Source organism: Opisthocomus hoazin, chromosome 9 (assembly GCF_030867145.1).
Source record: "Opisthocomus hoazin isolate bOpiHoa1 chromosome 9, bOpiHoa1.hap1, whole genome shotgun sequence".
NCBI classification, from domain to species: domain Eukaryota; kingdom Metazoa; phylum Chordata; class Aves; order Opisthocomiformes; family Opisthocomidae; genus Opisthocomus; species Opisthocomus hoazin.
The window spans coordinates 28,413,312-28,430,531 of NC_134422.1; the positions used below are offsets into that span (position 1 = coordinate 28,413,312).

A 17,220-nucleotide genomic window follows, 5' to 3' on the forward strand; every position below is an offset into this window, starting at 1 on the left:
TCACAATCTCGGCGAAATCTTATCCCGGATTCTGTCTACATCTGACTTGTGACTGGACCTAAATGTAACTGCTGGTCCTTCTGTGATAATCCAGTCACAGCTGTCAAATACCTGGTACGTCCCGTCTGGATGGGGTCTTATGTGTCTCATGTCTCCTCAAGTCTGCTGTGCCGTTCAATACTGCAGCTGTGCCTATGTCCCTTTATTCATTATACACTACTTGTTAAACTTGCCTTTTATGGTTAACAGAACTCTATACATATTTAGGACATATAGAAGCATTTCTTCCTACATGGCTTAGTGAAGTTCTGTAGAGAAACTTTCTGAGTAAACCTTACCTGCCCACAGGGGTGTGAACTGCAGCCGTATTGCAGTGCAAAGGCTTGCCTGAGCAGGACAAACAGAGCTGATCAGGATGAGAATCCTATTCACATGATTAAAGTCTACATCTAAAAATGTCCCTAGGATTAAAAAAACCCCTTCCTTGCCATCCAGAGACCCAGCCAAACACAAAATTATGGTGAGACAAATATTTGTTCTCACAGAGGGAATGGAGTTATTTTCTTTTATTTAAGTACATTTATTTTTGACATTTCTGTTTGTTGGCTTTTTTGTTTTTTTGTTTTTTTTTTTTTTTATAAGGGAACATACAAAATTGTTTTCTCCAAAAAAAGGTTTGTGGAAGGGCCAGGTTGGGGAGTGAAAAGTGGTTGTTATTGTTATCAGTGGTTCTGCCACACACTGAGAGGTAATTTTGCTGTATAAGATATCGTTCCTGGGCTTTACTAATTGGAGTTTCTACCACATATTTCTTTTGATCTGGGAGCAAACTGTTGTAAGCAAAGCGTAGGTAAAAATGCAGCACTTAGTTCTTACTGCTCAGAAGTTTGCAGCTGAGCAGCAGTTTCCTTTCTGGCTTGGCTGCTGTGGTGTGTGCTGCCAGAAGAGCAGGGTGCAGCAGTTTTGCCCTGCCCTGGGCCGGCTGTCGCAGCCCTCCCGGCATCTGGGGCACTGCCAGTGCCACGCTCCACCCTTGCTGCAGACTGTTCAGCAGAGGCATACTGCTTCATCTGTCCCCACCACAAAAAGACCTCTGCCAGCCAATAAATTTGTTAAACCCTAACAGAAGTTGCCATTCCAATAGAAACAATTTAATTTGAAGGTAAAATAAATGGCATGAAAAAAAAGCCATGGTACTATTCTGTCAGAGTGTGATTTTCCATGTCATGGCAACCACAACGACCTCACATCCCAGCTGGGTGCAAGTCTCAGCCTGCCTAAAATCCAAACAGCTCAGATTCCTTCAGTGCATGTTCTCTGATACAGTACTTTCCCCAAGAATTAATTGCTGATGTAAAATCCCTTAGAAACGCTCATGCATTTACTTTGAAGACTGGTTTGTGCAGCCTTCACAGCAGTTTTGGAGAAGAACGTGTTTCTAATTTTCTTTAGAAATTGTAAAGACTTGAATAACTGGGCTGCAGTAAGAGGCGAGGGGAACAGGTTGGAGATTTCCCCTGAAGAACTGGTGAAAGAAAAATTAAAAAAGAGAAAATGGTCTTGCTTGCCGCTGTTGGCAAGAACAGATTAGAGGAAATTAACCTGGTACGAGACACAATTTCCTTTCCCACACATAAATCACCATTTCATTATCAATGTATGGGGAGCAGAACTCTTTTTTTTTATCCTCAGCAAAAGGAATAGTACCTGTGAACAAAGCATCTGTTGCTAGAGACAAGAGGAAGATCACTTTTGTAAATTATCATTGATCTTAAGGCTAGGAAAGGGCTATAATTTTTATAGAATTGAATCTCTGGCGTAAAGCACACCCTTCAGCCTAATTCTACACTTGATCCTTAGTTTATGAATGAGGCCATAGATTTGAGAATGTAGAAGTTAAGACTTTGTATGAAAATTAAGATTTATCTAATTGTCCTTAACATTTCCCTTCCTTTACTTATGGCAGGTAGGATAATAACTTTGTTTTATTTTGTACATAGCAAACTATCTAACTAGTATTTGTCTCGTCCCTACTTCTAAACAGACTTACATGCTGCAGTTGAAATACTGAGCATCGTTTCGTATTGTGTTGAGCATCAGCTTTCCCAAGTCCTGACTGATTTGATTTTCTAGCTGTAAAACCTATTCCCCGCTTTTTTGCTCGCAGCTTATTTTTATTATTAAGGTAGTCAGCCCACAGAGTATTTCAAACCAGAAAGATAAACTAGCCTGGAGCAGCGTGTGGTGAATTATAAGAATGACAGAAGTTGCCTGGGAAAATGTAAGATTAAAAAAGGCATGCTTAGAAAATGCTTCTTATAAACTTTAAAGGCCAGCGAGTTCTAATGCATATTTTGTGACAGTAGCAGAGCTATTGGCTTCTGTTGTTATGGAGTAGCGGATTCAGGTTTGAAAATGTGGTCTTATATGTGATGGAATTACTGCAATGCTTTGACATAAGGGAACAATTTTGCCAGTCCTGTGGTTTTGAGCTACGATTAGACAGACCCCTGCCTGGCTGTGAATGGTACAGGTGTTCAAAGTCAGGGTTTAGCAATTCCAGCAAATAAACACGTTGGACAGTAAAACTTGGCATCCAGGCAGCTGCTTTCTGAGGGGTGATTCTGATCATCTACCAAGCTTCCCAGGACCCGTCAGAGTATAGCCCCCTTGAAGATCCGCCTGCGCTGGTTGAATTCAAGCACACTTCTCAACAGATCTAAGCCTATCTCTGAACTATGAAAAACTGCAATGAAAAAATGTCAGCTGAAAAGCTTTAATCCTCTCCTGGTTGCAGCCTCCAGCTGCCCAGTCCAACCAGCACAGGGACTCATGCAGGAGGAGAGCCTTGCGGTACTGTCCAGCTTCATTACCAATGTGGAAGTCATCTCTGCATGTTTTTCTGCTCAAGCTGTTGATGAGGTATTTGACCGAGAGCCATTCTCCACGGAGTCAGCTGAGAAATGTTTTCTGGCTTTCCAAAGGGTCAGTTAGCATCGGGCTGAGATGATTCTTCCAGGCTGAAACATCCATTTAGCTGACTGCAGGGGCTTCTGCTGTTCGTTCAAACTCTGAAGACTGGCTGACTTCTGCAGTCTGAGGACTAGCGAGGGAAGGAAGGAACCAGCAAAATGAGATGTTTACATACTAGCAGAAGTTGCCTGGGGCAACAAAAGCCTCTCTATCTACTCTTTTGGCTACGGTAAGTGGGAGATGCAGCCCCCTCAGTCACAGCGAAGCTGACCTCTGTCTCCGGTGCATGTTCTGGCCATCTTGCAGAGGACTGACAAAAGCCTTTCTGTGCCGAAGCAGCTCCTTCACTCTAGTCTTATGGAGCCAGTGCTGCTCCAAGCGACTTCTAAGAGTGGAAAGTGCTATGTGAGAGAACAAAATGGAAAGCAGCCAGACATTTGCAACATGAATTTTGCTGCTCATACAGTCTTCATTGTGATACTTTAACACTGAGTCTTTGACTGTGGAGAAAGTAGCACGAGCCCTAAAATTTGTCGTTCAAAAGGCTCACCACAAAGACTGAATATTGTATGGCTGGAGCTAAGAGAAGAGTTAGTAACAACCAGCAGACACTTACAAAATTAGTCAGTCCTTGTTGCTTGGTATCCAAATGATCATTTACAAATATTTATGAGGCCATGGTGACCTGCTGGATATGTGATGATCTGATCTGCTCCAGATCAGATGTGTGGCCTTCACAAAACTATCACATTTGCCAATGCTTCATATCATTTGTTTTGATTTAGTCATCTGCACTTGTGAAAGAGATGCAGATTAGAGGGAAAAAAAACTATGCATGAAATTACATGACTGAATAATATCTTGGTCTCATAATCACAACAGACACATGAAAATTTTTTTCTTCTCAGCCTGAGCTTAGGCATAAAATAGTATAGCACACAAGTGGTTTTGCTGATTTACAGCTTGCTAAAATGTCAACATAATTTAAAGGCCCACACTGGTGCTTCAGATTCTTTTTATTCTACACATTGAAGGCCCACCATGTGTGCTGACCTTTGAAGACTCCGTCAGCTGTAGAGGACAGACTGACAGCCTGATTTCACTTTTCCTTGGATAATCTAAACAGGAGTTTGGGAATACCTAGTGTGCCAATTTTCTGTGTCACTTTGTTTATCTCATACCTCAAACTTTAAAGCCACATATAACATTAATTTATAGTATTTTACATACATTCATTCTAAATAAACAGTAGCTGTTTGAAGTTATTTCATCTTTATAAATGAAAATCAAGATTAATTACAAAAGCCGACCCTTCTTTCTTTGAAAACAGTAAGAGAAAGTACTTTTAACTTCTGGAGGTGCAGGACCAAGCCCTGTGTAATGACAAATGACCTGGTTGTGTTCAGACACATTGACCACAGGCGTAAGGGCAGACCTTTGCATGTCATTTATCAAGCTTCAAGTGGTTAGTATTACTTTGCCGTGAAACCTTGGTCAACAAAAGCTTAGAGGCACAAGCACAGTTTAGAGTCCTTTGAGACAGTTCCACAAAGCAGCATCTTTCAGTCTTTCTCAAAAAAGAACAACCTAACTTTTAGGAAATTTCCAAACACTGCATCAAGCAGACTGTTCACAGTTGCCTACATCTACAAAGCAAAATTTTCCACAACCACTTACTTTTATTGTGTCTTCTCTCCCTCGTGTTTTCTCTGTTTGCTCATGGACACACATGGGAGTTGTCAAGGTCTGGGTCTGCGTGTTTTAGTGCTGTCACTTCACAGATTACTTTTCGATGTTCTTTGGACCACTGGTGGCTCAGGGACCACCCAAGAGAGTGGCTGCCTTGGGACACACCAGGGCTGCCACCCTCAGCGAGGCTGGGCTGCTGCTCTTGTGCTGTGTCTGCTTGGAAGCAGGGCTAGCCTCCTGTCCCAGGTGATCTGGCGTGATTTAGGAACATGAGCATCAGCAGATGAAAGAAGTGCTGCCAGGTTGGCAGACTGAAGCCATTCTTGTGAGTGGGAACGAAGAAACACAAGGATAGGTATGTAAAACACATTTTCTGTTTGCATACAAATACCAGTCATAGTCTAGCTCTTGGTTCATAATCCGTAAATCCCCACTGATCGCTGTACGCCATAGTTCTTGTCATATTATATTGATGGTAACATAGCACCCTGCCCCAGGGATTAGGACTATGCTGCGTTAAACCTTGTTCAAACATTTGACAGAAGCCGTTTTTTGCACCAATTGTTGCAACTCCCAGCTGGGGTGTAGCAATCAAACCCAGGAACTGCTACAGAGTGTTGGGGAGGAACGCAGCTGTCTTTGTCACAGCATGCAGCCACCCAAAATGTTCTCAGGTTGTTTCTCAAATTCCATAACCAAGAGTTTTGAGGAGGATTTGGAAGTGGCCATGGAGGCTGATAGTTGTATCACTCCAGCATCCAGTACAATGTGGAAGAAAGGATGATAACATTCATTTAAAAGCCCAGCAAATGGAGCTATGTCAGCTCCTGGTTCGAGATGAGAGTGGGTAGGGCTCATTATGTGTGAAGAAACTTCATTTTCCTTGAAAGCATAAACAGACAGCATTAGTCTGAAAATTCTTGGAGGGAATCAGTGGAAAGAACTCAAGAGGGAAAGTGAGTTGCTCAGTGGTGGCACAGGAAGTGATCAGGGAAATGATTCAGGTGATTGTAACTGCAGAATGCTGAATGGAGCACAGGTATGTTTATAAAGCCTAGAAAAGGAGGTGTGGTAGTAATGAAGATCCCGGGATAAGGATTTTCCATGACTGTTATCACTGGATTAATGGTAAATACTATATTGGGACATTAAACAACACTTCTTCCATTCACAGGAGCAATGCATCCCCTTGAGAAAGAAATTTAGCAAAGGAGGCAGGAGACCTGCATGGTTAAACAAGGAGCTTCTAGCGGAGATCAGGCAGAAGAGAAAGGTCCATGGAATGTGGAAAGAGGGACAGGCCACTTGGGAAGAGTACAGAAACATGGTGAGAGCATGCAGGGATGCAATGAGGAAGGCCAAGGCTCACCTGGAATTGAAGCTGGCAAGGGATGTCAAAAACAACAAGAAGGGCTTCTTCAACTACATCAGCAGCAAAAGGAAGGCTAGGGACAATGTGGGGCCGCTGCTGAATGAGGCGGGTGTCCTGGTGACGGAGGATGCGGAGAAGGCAGAGCTACTGAATGCCTTCTTTGCTTCAGTCTTCAGTGCTAAGACTGGCCCTCAGGAATCCCAGGCCCCGGAGGTAAGAGAAGAAGCCTACAAAAAGGACGACTTTCCCTTGGTCGAGGAGGACTGTGTGAGGGATCGCTTAAGTGATCTGGATGTCCACAAATCCATGGGCCCCGATGGAATGCACCCACGAGTGCTGAGGGAGCTGGCGGATGTCATTGCTGAGCCACTCTCCATCATCTTTGAGAGGTCCTGGAGGACAGGAGAGGTGCCCGAGGACTGGAGAAAGGCCAATGTCACTCCAATCTTCAAAAAGGGCAAGAAGGAGGACCCAGGGAACTACAGGCCAGTCAGCCTCACCTCCATCCCGGGTAAGGTGATGGAGCAGCTTATCCTGGAGGCCATCATGAAGCAAGTGGAAGAAAAGAAGGTTATCAGGAGTAGTCAGCATGGATTCACCAAGGGGAAATCATGCCTGACCAATCTGATAGCTTTCTACGATGACATGACTGGCTGGGTAGACGAAGGGAGAGCCATGGATGTTGTCTACCTTGACTTCAGCAAGGCTTTCGACACAGTCTCCCATGATGTCCTCCTAGGGAAGCTGAGGAAGTGTGGGCTGGATGAGTGGTCGGTGAAGTGGATAGAGAACTAGCTGAATGGCAGAACTCAGAGGGTTGTCATCAGCGGCGCTGAGTCTAGTTGGAGGCTGGTGACAAGTGGTGTCCCTCAGGGGTCAGTACTGGGCCCAGTCTTGTTTAACTTCTTCATCAACGACCTGGATGAAGAGTTAGAATGTACCCTCAGCAAGTTTGCTGACGACACCAAACTGGGAGGTGTGGTAGATACACCAGAAGGCTGTGCTGCCATTCAGCGTGACCTGGATAGGCTGGAAAGCTGGGCAGAGAGGAACCTGATGAGGTTCAACAAGGGCAAGTGCAGGGTCCTGCACCTGGGGAGGAACAACCTCATGCACCAGTACAGGCTTGGGGTGGACCTGCTGGAGAGCAGCTCTGCGGAGAGGGACCTGGGTGTCCTGGTGGACGACGGGTTAACCATGAGCCAGCAGTGTGCCCTGGCTGCCAAGAAAGCCAATGGGATCCTGGGGTGCATCAAGAAGAGTGTGGCCAGCAGGACGAGGGAGGTTCTCCTTCCCCTCTACACTGCCCTGGTGAGGCCTCATCTGGAGTACTGTGTCCAGTTCTGGGCTCCCCAGTTCAAGAAAGATGAAGAGCTACTGGAGAGAGTCCAGCGGAGGGCTACGAGGATGGTGAGGGGACTGGAGCATCTCCCCTACGAGGAGAGGTTGAGGGAACTGGGCTTGTTCAGCCTGAAGAAGAGAAGGCTGCGAGGGGACCTTATAAATGCCTACAAATATCTGAAGGGTGGGTGTCAGGAGGATGGGGACAAGCTCTTTTCAGTGGTGCCCAGTGACAGGACAAGGGGCAATGGGCACAAATTGAAGCACAGGAAGTTCCATCTGAACATGAGGAAGAACTTCTTCCCTCTGAGGGTGACGGAGCACTGGAACAGGCTGCCCAGGGAGGTTGTGGAGTCTCCTTCTCTGGAGATATTCAAGACCCGCCTGGACAAGATCCTGTGCAGCCTACTGTAGGTGACCCTGCTTCGGCAGGGGGGTCGGACTAGATGACCCACAGAGGTCCCTTCCAACCCCTACTATTCTGTGATTCTGTGATTCTGTGATTCTGTGATATTGGACGAGCAAGAAGAATGTGCAAGACTTAGATGAAAATTGGATGTGATGAGCTAGAGAAGAGTGGAAAGCAGAAATATATAAGCTTGAATGTCAGGAAAAAAAGATGGAGTTGTCCATAGTAAACGAAATAAAGCATTTTGGAAAGGATAGAGATCAAGAGCTTGATTTTGACCCCTTTGAGCTAATGTCTTAGACCTCTGCAAGCTTCTGTCACAGATGGCCTCTAGAGTTTTAATTTGGACAGAAGGAACAACTCTTTCCATCAGGGTCTTCATAAAGGTGCTCAGTATTTCTGTGTTTGAGAAGTACACTGTTGAATTCAGGGAGTACTGTAAGAGCTGAAGAAAACTCACAGCCTTTGCCACCCTGGTGGAGCAAGGGGAAAAGGCCCTTCAGAGGGTGGTGATGGAAAAAGCATTGCAAACAGTGGAGGGAGAACCAGGACAAAAAAGTATCAGAGGCAAACTTGGAAAAGAGGAACATAGAGATCACTAGGCACTTTTGCCAGAAGGCTTTGAGGCTGGATCCAACGCAACTTGACCAAAGGGAGGGGAGGATGGGGGAGGGTGGTGTAAGGTGGAGTCAGTGAGCATTGGTTTTAGTGAGCTGAATGGTGGAGGGAGCAGAATAGTTGGGCAGCAGCTGGGGAGATAACAAGGGTTAAGGATGGGGTTAAAGCTTTTTAAGGGGTTCCTAACAAAAACTTGTGCACTGAACTCTGACTTGTGTGCAAGGAGAGCTTATCTAAAACAACCAGTTAAGTAAAAATGGATTGAAGGTTTCAGGAAGTGATTGTACAGATGAGGGAGTTAGATAGCAGGTCATTTATACAAAGACAAAAAAAGAGAATGCTCTAAATAGGCATTTGGGAAATTATAGAATTTTCCTTACCGGTTTACTGTATAGCATTTTCCTTACTGGTTTACTGTCCTGCTTTTGCACAGAGTATATACCCCTCTGTATTTCAACTGTTTGAAACAAAAAAATCATACATTAAGAATTAATTTTTTCTGGCCAGACAACTGAATTTTTGATCAAGAAGGTCAAAGTACCCAGGATGTGTGTGTCCAGTACCAGTGCAGGGGGTAAACTTTGAGTTTTTCCATGACCAGTAATTACAGCTGTGTTTCTGATACCTTCACCAAATGGGACAGAGGTAAGACAAGACATACGTTCCTCCCTTCCCAACCAATTTGGCAGCCTAGTTGGTGTGCACCTGACAATGAATATTTGAAGATGACTAAACCTGAATTTTCTAAGCTTTTATGAAGCAGGAAACGCTGAGTGGAGGCTGGCTAAGCTGTATTCTCTTGAGCTGATGGAAGTCACAGAGAGGCAAAGTGTTCAATAACTGCTCAGATCCTGCAGAAGGAGGTTTCTGCCAGGCAGCTGCGCCGACAGGCTCTGACGGTCCTCGGCTTCTGCCGGAGGTGGCAACAGCTGGAAGCATTTCACGCTTTTTGCAGTGGAGGAGCTCCCTGGAGCAGGGAACTGTGCCCTGGGCTGGGCAGGGTGCCCGGGAGCGCTGCACCGCAGGGGCTGCTGCAGGGAGAAGGGAGCACGTTTCCTCACGTGGAGCACCCAACGCTTCTGGAAATGTCTGGCAAAATAATCTTGTGAAGTGTTGAGAGCCTGCATTACTTCTGTTGTGCAGATGCCTAGCTGGGTAAGAAAGCAATCTCTTTTGTAAAAGTAGCACATAGGCTTTATTTTTATTCATATATTTGAGCATATTCTTTTAACTACAGTGCTAGTCAGCCGCCTTTAGCAGTCCTCAGGTACCATGCACTAGTAGAGGGTGACTGAGACAAATGATCCGCTCCTGAAGCCCCAGCGAGAGGACAGATCATTTCGGCAGCAGGCAGTAGGTGCGCTGGGACTTGCTTCGCAGGACAGCCCGCTCCTATGCCTCCCTCTCGGGAAACAGAATTGTTTTCTTTGGCATTTGTATGCACTGCACTACAACTGGGACGTGATTTCTACGTGCAGTTTTGCCTGTAGGTATACCTGTCACGTGCAAGAGATGCTCCATGTTCCCTGATTTTGGAAATGCTTGGTCCGATACAACACCTTAGTCCCATTATTTTCATCCTTTATATTTGCGAACAAATACAAACATATATAGCTCGTATATATGTGCATATAGATCACAATGGGCCACAAAACCTAATTATGAGTTTGTACGTTTCCCAAAATTGGTACTGAAATGTTGATTTAGTCTGGCCCTGTGGTTTTAAGGAGTGAAAACAAACCTTATTCCTGAGATCAGTCTCAGTTGTTCAATTAGATGTTTCATCTCTGCTCCAGGGAAAGGAGGCATGTGAAGCTCCCATCTGGGTGAAAATGTAGCCTTCGGTCACACAGTTAATGTCAATATACTTTTATAAGCTATAAGATGGATTACTGAGTTTTGACTTCATAAAATCATATAGTCATTTAGGTTGTAAGGTACCTTGGGAAAGCAAGTAGTCCAACCTGATGCACAAAGCAGAATCAGCACCAGATTTAACCATATTGCTCAAGGCTTTGTCTAGTCCAGCACTGAAAACCTCCTAGAAAAGACACTGCACAGGTTCTCTAGGAAACCACACTAGTGCTTAAATATACTCAGTCAAATAATTTCCTCCTTATATCCAGTCAGAATATACTCTCTTCCAACTCATGACCAGACATCTCCGTCTTCCAGGTAACCTCCCCATAGGCACAGGCAGGCTGCTGTTAGGTGCCCCAAAGTTGCCCCTTCTCTTGGCTGAGGAAGCCCAGGTACATCAGCCTCTCCTCACAGGTCATGCACTTCAGTCTCCTGACTACCTTGGTGGCCTCCACTGGATTTGAACAAGTCTATCAACATCTTCTTGTACAGGGGGAGCAAACAGTATCACAGGCACAGCCTATTGCATGGTAAGTAATTGAGGACCTCTCTTGGTTTCCACAACCCTTCAAAAATGATAGAGAATGGCCTCATACTGACACCAGCTGGTGCTTCTGCACACTTGTGTGCAGCCCGCCAGCCCCATGGACTTCTTCGTGTCAGGATTTCTCAAGCGATTGCTGACTTAACCCTTCCTCTGCTCCTTGGACCTTGTCTGCAGACATAAAGGCTTGGTAGACCTTCTCAGTCCAGACCAAGGCAAAGAAGATATTGAGCACCTCGATCTTGTCTATGTCTAGAACACTCACGTCGCTCAGCTACAGGCCCACATTTGCTTTATTTTTCTTTTACCGTGAAGGTAGGGGAAGAAACTCTTCCTGTAGCCCCTGACACCCTTTGCTAGTTTCCAATCAAGCTAAGCTTGAACTTTCCTAGCATCATCCTTATCTTTTGGGCCTGTATTTTTTCTGTATTCCTTATTTTTACCCTGCCTTCTCTTTCACCCACTGTACGCATCATGTTTTTTTACATTGGACCTCAGTCCTGGGGTTCTCTACTTAGCCAGGATGGTCTTCTGATACAGCTATTTGTTCTCCTGTAGCAGTATGGGCCACTTGTGTGCTCGGCGGAGGCTGCTCCTGAAGACCTGCCAGCTCTTCTGGGCTCTGTCACCTTCATAACTGCCTCCCACTGCATCCAACTTAGCCAAAGACTTGTGGTGGATGCTGGTTTTCATTACATCTTTGGGGGGCTTTTTCTGTTGTTTTTTTTAAGTCAAAAATTCATTTCAGTTGAGGGAAAAAAAAAAAAATGAGGAAGGAGTTTCAGAGCAGTCAAAACATATTTGACAGACAAATTCAAAACAAAATGTTCCATAAAAAAGAAAAGATTTTTTTTCCTTTTTAGTGGCATGAATACATTATTTTTGTTTGGATATTCTCATTTTTGCTGCGGGGACCAGAACATACTTCATTTAGGATTGGCATAGAGTAGACATTTTAATTTGGCTGTTATCCTCTTTGGCCAGGTTTGTTTTCTTGATAATTTCAAAGTGATTTGAGTTCTGAAACTCTGAAAATCAGGCTGTTTTGTCTGTGGCTCAACTTTGCCTTTCACTGCTTTCTGAAAACCTGGAAATGTGTTTTTGATAGAGAGAAGATCAGCTCCAAATCATAAAACTAAATAACCCTTCAAACTTCAGGGAATTCAAATTGCCAACCAGACTTCAATCCTGGGTTTGGTAAATGTCAACACCGTTCCTTGGGCAGTGAAGCGGGGTGAAGGAAGAAGTGTTAAATAGGATGGGGAGCTGCCTTAATTACTTGAGATGGGGAACTGCCTTAATTACTCGAATCATTTTTTTTTTTTCCCCAGGAGATATGTAATTCAGGAACACTTCGTTATTTCATATCTTGTGACACTGCTTAACCTTCTGATCTGGTGCTTTGGTCAGATGGAGAGAAGCAAAAATACAGCTGTTGATTAAACAGCATAAATGTTCTTATGTGACTGCAAAAATGCCAGAAAGTTGTCCCATTTGCACTCCTAAATTATAAGTAATCTAGAAATATGTTTTGAGGCAGTGACTTCATCTAAAAAGAATTACGAGTTCAAAGTGTATTAGTGCATGGCCGCTGAATCTGACTTGGCATAAAGGGTTTCTCCATCAGCATTAATTGGATTAAATTACCTGCAGTGAAATATGAGCCCTTTGAGGAAAAACAATTCTTGTCCTGCTGGCTTTAGAAGCATATAAGGGGTGGGGGGGGAAGGGAAGGAGAGGCCAAGAGGCAGTGTTCAGACAGGCTGCGATTCAAGGCAGAGCGAGAGTGAGTTTGAAGGTGCCGTGGGCATGGAATAGTTGCCAGGCAGTGGTGAGAAGGGGCAGCCTTCGAGTTGGAAGGGGCTTGTGCTCAGAGCTCCCAGGTGAAGAGCAGAGTCCCAGTCGGGGCGCGACGTTGGGGAGTGGCAGCCGGGTCGGGCACCTGGAGACTGGGGACCAGTGGGGACTGGTGGGGTCAGCTGGGCAGCTCGGACCCCGTGAGCCACTGCTGCACCCAAGGGGAGAGCGGGGCAGGGAGAGAGAAAATGGAATGGCACCAGGATGGGGCAGGCACAGTGCCACAGGAGGGGGAGTGTGCCTCCGAATTCAGTTACCCACTGCCTGGAATAAGGGACAGTGATGGGACAGGGTGACTCTGCGGATCAGCATTTGCAGTCCTCCTTATTTGCAACTCACATTATGAAGCTTATGTAGTTTACATGGAACCAGTAACTTGAGATTTCTAACTTGGATCTGTATGTACAAACAGTATTTTCTAAAATATCCCCCATGTAGCCCACCCAAATTTCCTGGCTTTGTTGTTTTTTTTTCTACGAGTAAAATCTTAGAGTCTGTATTTGTTGCTCATCTTTACTACTGTGCTTAATCAATGAATAGAAACAAACCCAATTCCGGTGCCTCTTGATTACTATTTGAGAAAACTGAGGGCATGAAGTGTGTTACTGGTGTATGAAGATTGGAAAGATGAGAAGGAAATATCCTTTCTAATAAATTAATGTTACCATAGTAGCAGTTGTAAAAACGGTTGGGGTGACCTGAGTAGTAAGTTTCCACTCAGTCTCTAGCCAGAATGTAACCTTTCAGGAAACAGCTTAGATATTGCTAAACAAGGATACTGGATATGAATCGATCCAACTTAGAAAAAAATATCTCTGTGGATAGAGCTTATCCTCTTGTTTCGTACTGACAAAGGGCAGGGCACACAGCTTCAAGGACCCTGCTGGAGTGACAGTCGAGAGCCTCTGCAATGGCCTCCCCTTTCGAATTGTTTCAGCCAAGCAAAGGCTGTGGATAAACATGCCAGCGTGCCCCTGGGCATGCCCAGCTCCGAAGCCTCCTGACCACCCTTGGCAGCCGCTGCAGGTTACTGCAATGTTATGTGGCTAGACACGCTTTAAATCTAAGATTATGATTGCAATCATTCAACTAAGTGTTTTTGTTCCCCCAGACTTTTTTTTTCACTGTAAAAGTCTGACGCTTTGTGCATGAAATGTGTCTTTTCAGGAAAGCCATCAGCCTTTTCCGTCACGCATGTTCATGTATTACTGACAGCGATTTCATTACCTGCACAACGATTCGTGCTAACTTACTTCATTGTGTAGCTGAGCATCTTACATCATAATGCCACACATCGGAGAAGTTAATTCTGACAACCTGATGCTGTCAGAACATCCTGAGGCTTATGAATAATGACATTGAGTCTTGTGCACTTCTTGGTCAGCGCAGGAAACCCTGTGAGTCTTTACTTCCACATGACACTGTGGTGTCAAATGACTGGCAGAGGTGAAGGCAGGCTGTAGAACAGAGGTTATAGAAAATCACTAAATAAGATTGATAGCTGCCCGCTACATGAAAATCAATGGGTAACACTCATTGATGAAATTTCTCTCCGTTTCCTGTAATTTTCACATTGAATAATTAAACCACATAGCTAAAAGTCTTCATTCCTACCAAAAATACCACCCCATGAAGCTTCACCATGCTAACTGTGTATCACATGCCTTCTTTTCTGTCCATAACTTTCCCTTTTTCGTATTTGAAATACTCCCTAAAAATGATGCTTTCTGGCTCCTGGCAATTCCTGTCTGCAGTACTGAATAGTGGCTGTTACATGTTAGTGTGAATGTGCAAGAAATGGCTCTGTAGTAAGTCCAGGGGTAAATGACAGGAGACAAATTTGCCCCACCAACGCAACATCATTTTGAAATAAATGTCCATTAACATGTAGTTAGATGGAATCGTATGTAAAGTATTTGTCTTACTAAAGGGGGTTGTTAAAGAGGCCGGCCTGGTGGTAGCTGAGCTCCTTAAGTGTTTCTTCATTTATCAAATCTACTTAATTGCAAATGGTTTGATTATTGCAGGGCACACTTACAAGTACTGTGGCCTGGGAGCATTAATTCATTTGCTTGGTTTACATCTGAACGTCTCCCAGGGAGCGAAGTACTATTGTTTGTGTGGAAATAAAGGAGAGAGGAGCCCAGAGCCCAGCACAGAGCAGTGATGGGCTCCTGTTGGAAGTGGAGCTGGCTGCACTACTGTTGTACGACACATTATAAGATCCTGTTTTCAGCTGTTTGCAGCTTTGTTGAACTGGAACAATATATGTTGAAACTTTTCTGAAGTGATGTATTTGGAGAAAACCATTCCATATTTTGGAGTGGTGTGGTCATAAACAGTGAAGTGTAGCAGCCTCCAGGTTAACTGATGCTGGGGCCACAACTCTTGAACATCATCAATTCCTCTTACTCACAATTTGAGATAATCTGGACCTTGCTGTGTATGCCTTAAGGGTGCACTCCTTTTTGAAAAATGTGCCTCTGCAAGTGCTATGACAGTGGGGTGTTTGATGATCCAGCGGTGGTTACCTGAAGTGGTCGGGGTGCAATTTCTCCTCAACAAACAGAGGAACCTTTTTTTCTGACAATTAGAAATGGTGACTTGAACTATGTATGAACTGTAATGAAACCAAAAATGTTTCCATGTTATGCCAGTAATGACACCAGAAAACCTAATTCAGGCTTATGTTTTGTTGAAATCATGCATTTTTGACTAACAGTTATGTCCCCACTTCAACTGTTTTTCTCACAAACTAGGGGACCCAGAAACTAATCTTGTGCATTTGCTGTTTCAATTTTTTGAAAATAACAGCTGTTCACCTCTGGTCTCCCCTCTCTGCCATCCTTTTAGCTTGATTTTACCTCCTTTTTCAGCTTGCATTCTTCTATCACACCAAGGCAGAGCTGAGAAGACGGGGCAGGCCCATTCACTGTGGGCTGCTTGCTTGTGCTGAACATGGGACAGGGAATAACCTTGCGATTTCATATATTTCCATAGAGCCTACTTCACTTGCTGGCTGAAACCAGTTGGCACCAGGACCTTCACAACTTTCCTCAAACTTCCAAATACCCCACAACAGGCATTTACCTTTTTCATCCAGCCCCACGTGGGCTCCATGTGAGAAATGATGCAACTTTGTCACCGCTTTGGCTCCAACCGTCCCCTCTCTGTTGGGCAAGATGCTCTCTCTGCTCTGTAGGTCATGTACAGAGTACGGGGACACACACTGGAGAACACCTCCAGCTCACATGGGAAGCTGTGACCATGGGGCGCTGGGTCCGTGTGAGCAAGGACCTTCAGCAGATCAGTCTTGGGAAGAGCTGAAGTTGAGATTCTGGTAGAATAATTCTCATGTCTACTGTCTGAGCCTTGAAAAGTTTTAACTGATTTGAGATGGGTGATACTAATCTGACCAAGGATTACCAGGCAAAAAAGAGAAGTAAATACTGTTCTGTCCTACAAAGTGTCTTTCAACAGCTTTTTCAATAAAATATGATAAATTTCCTAAGTGCCTATGTTCAAGGAAGAGAATATTTCAGTTGGAAATATATAGTACTGTTTGAACTAAGAGGTTTGTGAAAAAGGGAGTCAGTTTGGGTGTTTAACTTGCCATTAGTTTGTTTTTTTGTTTGTTTCTTCCATCAGCAAAATAAATGTCTGATGTGAGCTAACACAATTTTAGCCATGACTTCTGTATTTTCAGGGATTAAGCATCTGAAGAGTCAGAGTGATTCAGTGTTTCCAGAGGAAGAAGAGGGAGTTAGTGAAAGGGAAGAGGAGTGGGGCCATTAAACAGCATGGAGCTGCCTGGAGCCCCATCACGGAGAGTCATGGAACCACGCAGCCGTGCGTGCGTCAGACCATTCGCCACTGCTTGTGTCCCTGCACCGCAGCGCCCGGCGTGCCAACAGCGCTGGGGCTCCCTGGGGAGCCCCCTTGGCTGGGTTTTACAGCCACCTGCAAATTTGTTCTGTGAGCCCTATACCCAAAGATAAAACTGTTGTTTTAAACTCTTTTTTTCCTTTCATTTTCTATGACTTAGAAATATAATTTGCAAACGCGTTAGCGACCTCATGTCAGTACTGCCAGAGCTTAACTACTGTGTGTGAGCTGTACTCTGAGACCCGTTGTAAATAAAACTGATTTAAAAGCTACAAAATAAATAATATGTTCATTTAGACAAGATTGTATATTGTACACTGGGTTTGTCTAATGTGCAGCTCATAGAAAATGATCCTATCCATTAAGTGCTGCTTTTACCCGTATTGTTAGAGTTGCAGTAATGTAGATAGAAACAAAATAAGCAGAGGTGACTCTTAGTCCAGTGAAGAAGGAGGCAAAGATATTCTTCCCTGTGTTCCCTGGATACGCAACCCTTAGAGTACTTGTCTTGCTTTAGGTCTGAGGCTGCCTCTTTGCATCAGCCAAAGCGATTTCTCTTTACACAAGGCCATTGTTGTCTGGAGGCATTAGAAGGTTTGATCTGGGAATCAGAGAAAAGACAGGAGTGTGTGAGACTCGCGAGCAGGGTCCTGTGCACCAGCTGAGCTGTGG

General features: G+C 44.5%; 1 protein-coding gene across 1 annotated transcript in view; it reads left to right on the top strand.

The window, feature by feature from the left end:
• PPP1R1C (protein phosphatase 1 regulatory inhibitor subunit 1C) overlaps positions 1 to 16,487 on the top strand; it is a 63,518-nt gene extending 47,031 nt beyond the window's left edge. Inside the window, 1 exon segment of the mRNA XM_009945608.2 lies at positions 16,370 to 16,487. Within this exon segment, the coding sequence (XP_009943910.2) occupies positions 16,370 to 16,458 (89 nt within the window). The 3' untranslated portion in view covers positions 16,459 to 16,487.
• Positions 16,488 to 17,220: the final 733 nt, after the last annotated feature.